Source organism: Salvia splendens, chromosome 3 (assembly GCF_004379255.2).
Source record: "Salvia splendens isolate huo1 chromosome 3, SspV2, whole genome shotgun sequence".
Lineage (NCBI taxonomy): Eukaryota > Viridiplantae > Streptophyta > Magnoliopsida > Lamiales > Lamiaceae > Salvia > Salvia splendens.
In genome coordinates this window covers 19,766,786-19,772,931 of record NC_056034.1, presented here as the reverse complement: position 1 = coordinate 19,772,931, position 6,146 = coordinate 19,766,786, and the positions used below count along the sequence as shown (strand labels likewise).

The following is a 6,146-nucleotide window of genomic DNA, read 5'->3' as shown; positions in this document are numbered from 1 at the left end:
GTGCTCGCTGGCAAGAGCACGGACGTGAATGCTCTAATGCTCAAAATGGAAAAAATGTTTATTAATATGGAAGGGAGGAAATATAAAATTACATAGCGGAAATGACATCTTTCCAAGTCAGTAAATTTCATCTCTGTCGCAGTGCATTCGTGATGAAGATGTTGAATGACGGTCGCTTCTAAATTGTTGGAGAATGAGGTAATGTAGAGATCAATGTCCTTTAACTTCGTGCCATCTTAATAAATACTGCTCCTTACTTCATTCGTCATTTCATTTTCTGCCCTTGTTTTAAAAAAATAATAATAATAAATAGTTTAAGTGAACGAAAATTAAAGTAAGAGAAAATAATATAGATAAGCCTACTTCTACTATTACTAAAATTTAATTGAAAATAAAAATATTCTTAAAGGAGAAAATAGATTTTAGATGAAACGAGTAAAATATTACATTAAAAAAATTCCAAAGGGGAGAAAATGTAGATTTGAGAAGAAACGAACATTTCATTCATTTGCACTATATACAAACAATCTTGAAAGTGAGGAGAAGATGACGGCACGACAAAAGAAATAAAAGAAAAAAGAAATAAAAGAAGGCAGGCAGGTCCCAGGAAGCTTTACAAAGGGCAGCTGCTATCAATCTTGGGCAGCTGCATCTTCACCGGGCGGGCGCTGCACATAATTATCACCTTAACTTACACTAACCTTACAACTTACAACACCAACTATGCCTATACATACTCATAAGCTAAGCTCTTTCGCTCGCTTTGCTAAATCTCACCTACATTACATATAGCTGTAGAACATCTTGCACTTCCTCGCCGCCACATTGCGCCTCACCAGTATCCGCCACTTCACCACTGCCAGCACCTTGCACCACCGCGTTTTCGGGCTCCCACTCCCACTCCCACTCCTGGGGATGAGGAGGCTGGAATCCGAGGAAATCACCCCAATCGCATGATTCATGGGATCAAAATACTGCCCATTCCCCTGCCATTGTGACGACTCCACTTGAAACACTGGCAGCTCATCAGTTGGCAGGCCCATCCCCACGTACTCACCTTCCGAGCCCCATCTCTCATTCCCGTCAATGCAGAATCCATGAGTTAGAGGATCACTCATGGCAAAGCTGTTTCTGAACGTCGCATTGAACCCTTGTGCACACTGTGAACTCTCCCCGAACTCATACATACCACCACTCACATCCATTCCATGGAGATCCAAGTTAGGATTTGTAAAACTCTCAGGTGCTGCGTTTCCCAGAAGCATCGGGAAGCCAGCAACAGACTCTGGGACCCACTTGTCTAAATTGTTATATGCTTGCTGTTTGAGATCTTCCACCAGCCTCTGCCAACACAAGCAAGCTACATTAGTTTTCAGCCATGTATATCAAAATGTAGTAGGAAAATATATTTTGTCGTAAGATACCAACCATTTGGAAACCATTGAGAGTATTGACAGGACGGTAGTTTTCTCCATCAAGAATCACGCCAACAAACCTATCTATGGAGTCGAAAAACAGCAACCCCTGTGCAGTCCTGTACGTGCTCCTCTCTTCACCTTGGTTACACGTATAGGCATGCCTCATGATCGTCTCCCATGTCTTGTTCGAGACCTTAAGTATCTACATGGAGAATATGTTTAGCAAAGAAACAGTATTTGGTTTATATATCTCACGAATTCAGATCAAGAGACGTCACTTACAGAGCGTACTCTGGACTGGTCTCTGGCCCAATGCCTCAAAAAATCTCGGACAGTTAATATCCCAGATTCCTCCAGCTTCTTATGTGACTTACCATCCTTAGCTATTTTCTCGAGACGCCATACTTCATCTCCCAAAGCCGGGGGGTAAAGCTTCTGGTAAGCTGATAAAACAGATAATCTGTCAGTACAAAACTCTTTTCTTTGTGTTATAAGATCTGCAAATAAAACAGCTTAATGCTAATATAATTCACAAGAACACTTACACTCTCCACGATGATCTTTAACTCTGAAGGCGTTGCTCACCGCTTCTCTGATGCTTATATCATCACAGTTTGTCAGCACTTTTGCCCCCAACCGGAATTTCCCAGTTCTACTCCATTTTGAGTTATCCGTAAAGCTCAACTCGCCAATATACCCAACACCATCGTTGAGAGTAACTGTCGCCTCCCCAGCCACCAATGGCCTTTTCCCTTCTCGGTTTTTAACTTGTTTGCTGTCAAACTCCTGCTTCATCCAATCCTCTCGGTCATCAGGCGTGAAGTCACCATCAAGAACGATGATTTCGACTTTTGCAGATGAGAGGGGGCTCCACGACATTATCTGTCTTGAAGCAGAATCATACAGGACAACTTTGATGGGACTTCTATCCTCAGACAGAAGCCTGTTGCCTGTAAAAAGGGTTTCAGGCAAGTTGCTATGAAATTGGAGCTGTAAACTCCTTGTTACGACCGGGCATTCCACTCGATGGTATGAGGGCCTATATGAAACACTGTTGTAGAAAACATTCAAATATCAAAACAAGTCATAAAAATATATATAGCATAGAGACAAGTCATTCATAATGTATTACCCACAAAAAATAACAAAATCAAACTCACCTCATAAACCGGTTGAGTGCTTGATCCACTGATTCTTGAACCTATCAAGAGGAATTCATAATAACATATTTATCAGGTCATATTACAGATCTCTATGATAATACAAATCTATATTAAGAATCAAACAGGGAAAATAAATCACAATATACCCACTGCTTGGAAAAGTTATACTCCATATATCTATCATCCACAGTTGGGTAAACATGATTTAGACATCAAGTCAAATCAGATCCATGTTCACCTAAACAAATATAAAGAGGAAATTGCAACAAACTAGTAGAGCATAAAACAAGCCTTCACCAAATGCAAACCATAATGTACTGATAAACAGAGGAACGGATAATACACATAGCAGTAGCAAAAAAATAATAAAATGGATACACACACAGAGAATTCATTAGAATAAAAATGAAAAGTTGAAGATCTGAAAACAGGCAAAATAGAAGTAAAAATACCATTTTTCTGATAATAGGCTCCAAGCAGGACACATGTTCTTGAGCAGTCCGGCCATGATTCAGCCCTTTCAACAAACTGCACAAAACAAATCCAAGAAAAAAAATTAAGAATTAGCTACCAAAAATGAATACCACGAAACAACATAGCAAAAGAAAGAATGAATTACGCGGATGTGAAATGATGGCGTTTATTCGGAAGTCGAGAACCTTCCTCGTCGCCCTGCCTGTGCTGCCGTTTCTGAACCATCAAAAGGCTACGATTCGATTCTAACTAGTCAGCTCACCAACTACAGTATATTGGGCGATAGAGAATGAAAATTGTTCGAGGCAGGTAGCAGCTCAAACCGTCAGCCTTCAGTTTGTTTAAATAGAGGTGCAAACCGCGATTGAATTCAGTGGAAACTCACACGAAGCTTCATCAACGCAAAAGTCAAGCACATTTACACCAAATTCAATAATTTAAAAAGGATTAGCCCACAATTCCGATGTAGAGGATGGGCGTTGGTGATGCGATTTATATAGATGGTATAAGAATGCCAAATGTAGCGTGTAGAGAGTGATAACAACTATTCAAAACGAACGGAAATAACCGCGTGGAGTGAGAAAGTACAAATCAAAAGCATTTATTATTGCGAAAAGCGACGATAGGCTTACTTTAAAAGGGGCATACACTGGTAGAGCTTAAAGAGAGAGAGAGAGAGGGAATGGAAAAATAAACACGGATGTGCTGACTAGGTGGGAGATTTTGATGTTGATGTTGAGGAGCATGAGGAAGAAGGTGGGTGGAAGCTGCTGCATTCAGTCCGCGGTAAAAACCTAAAAGAGGAAATACGCGAATTAAATCGGCATCGCGGAGACTTGCTTAAACTGAAGTCGTCGCGGACCGGTTTCCGGTTCTCAAATCCGGTCTGGCTAGGTTGTTAGGCATTTACCACGCCTCGCATTTTGCATTGAACTCGATTAAATTAAAGCTTCAATCCATGCTTCAAAAAATTCAAGCTTCTGTTATTACGTTATTTTGAACGAATCAAATTCCAAGACCAACTTTTTCATTTTAGACTGGTTTAGTAAGTTTGAACTCTACTCCTTTTTAAGTCATTACAAAAGAATCAAATTCCAACACCAAATTGCATATTTTGTACAAAAAATTATAGGCGAAAGATAGGAGTAGAATAACAATCAAGGCCAATATTTACCATTGAATTTTGTCTAATTAAGTAAAATAAATAGTGTCACAGATCACAATAAAGACTTTGTATAGATCAGAGCGTAAATAGAGCTACGCTTCAAAGGTCAAAATACTGAGTATTATTTTTAATATATATAGTACCTTTAGCTTCTTATGCTTTTTCATTATTTTACTAGGTTTTTATTTCTCTCGCTTATAAAGTTGTTTTTAGTGGAGTATCAAATAAATTATTCAAACATGCACCACGACTTATGAATCCTCGTAACATTATATTTACAAATTCTCTGAGTATCTTATAAGTTCTCTAAAATAAAGTTAATTAGATATATACTCCAATAACTCTTTGTGTTGGAAAACACATTAAGATAGTGAACGCCATATTATTTGTGATTTATTGATAATAATTATTGTATACAGTATATGCTTAGACAGTTACCTTTCAAAGAGTCAATAGTGATAATGATAAATAGTTTATTTAATCAGAAAAAAGTTTTAAACAAACTAATACCAAGTCATTTTCAAGGTGAAAATAGTAATTTCCTTTAATTGGATTTTAAAGAATCTATTTAATTTATGAAATTTACTTTGACATGAGTCGTGAACTCGAATGGCAGGCACGCAGACTAAATGCACACACACACACACACAAATTTAATTTTTACGATTTAATTATGTTATAGTCGGCTTATTTTGTATAGTAAAACAAAAGCTCAAATCTAAAGAAGCCGACCAAACATCAATACCTATCAAATAAACATTCAAACGAATATTCCTAGACATTTCGATGTGCAATAATTTGAAATCCATTTTAAACCATCGAATGACAATTTTGCTGAGTTACCGACAATAATGGGGGCATGGGGCCTCGATGTTTTCCAGCTTCGACTCTGATTTTCTTTTACTATTTGTGGACACTAATTTGTTAATTTTATATTCCACGTAGGGATGAATTTTTGTTTGCATCTATTATACGTGATTTATCTTTATTTCCAATGTGTATGGTACAATATTAAAATACTAAAAGTTCACAATTATAAGATTTAAAATGAAGGCGTGTTTAGAGGTAGACTTTTTGGGTCAATGAGAACATTGCATTTACTATAATTTTCTTTAACTAGTAAACACAATAATACACAACGCTTAACAAAAAGGGTTTATACAATTTTGATATCTAGGAACAAGATAATTTATGAACCCATAAAGTGCACTACCACATCAGATATGATGTTGGGTATGGATTAATGATTCAAGTTCCACGTTTTAGTATCAATATTTATGATTCAAATTTGAGGTGAGATATATAATTCATAGATTACCCAAAATTAAGAATCAAGTGTTGATTAGAGCAACCACAATGGTTAGGCGCGGCTAGCTCGGGGCGGTCCATAGTGGCGGAGGTGTCCGCCCACGGGGCGGACGACGAATCTGGGGCGGTGGGCGACGGACGACGGGGGGGCGAGGACGCGGCTGCTCCCCTGTGCGCCGAGGCTATAGCCACGCCTCCCATAGCGGGCGGCGATCGGCGAGGAAGCCGACTCCGACACTGAGTAGACGGTGGCGGAGTTTTTAGTTGTATTTTAGTTTAATTATTCGTTGTATAATTTTACCCGTTTGCAATACAACGAATATTCAGCCCCGATTACCTCGTTTTCTAATTATTTACACTCCGATGATTTTAATTATACCTGATTAAAACTAAAAATATTTTAAAATGAAAATTGATTATAAAATTTGGGGGCTATTGGAAGTGTCCACCATAGTGGGCGGAAATAAAATTTTGGGGCAATGGACAAAAAAACTGGGGCTATGGACAAAAACTGGGGCGGGGCTATTGGGGTGTCCGCCTTATTGTGGTCACTCTTATATATATATATAGGGTTTTGATTTAGTAACAACATACATCCCAAATATCAACCATCAGATT

General features: G+C 38.3%; 1 protein-coding gene across 1 annotated transcript; it reads right to left on the bottom strand.

Annotated features, from left to right (window-relative positions):
* Window positions 1-480: 480 nt before the first annotated feature.
* On the bottom strand, window positions 481-3,812 carry LOC121797229 (calmodulin-binding protein 60 C-like). Its single transcript, XM_042195985.1, has 7 exons — window positions 3,201-3,812; window positions 3,034-3,109; window positions 2,579-2,619; window positions 1,964-2,469; window positions 1,701-1,861; window positions 1,429-1,620; window positions 481-1,343 (listed from the first exon to the last, which is right to left on the bottom strand). The coding sequence occupies exons 1-7, from the start codon at window positions 3,278-3,280 to the stop codon at window positions 783-785; spliced, it is 1,617 nt and encodes a 538-aa protein (XP_042051919.1). The 5' UTR covers window positions 3,281-3,812; the 3' UTR covers window positions 481-782.
* Window positions 3,813-6,146: the final 2,334 nt, after the last annotated feature.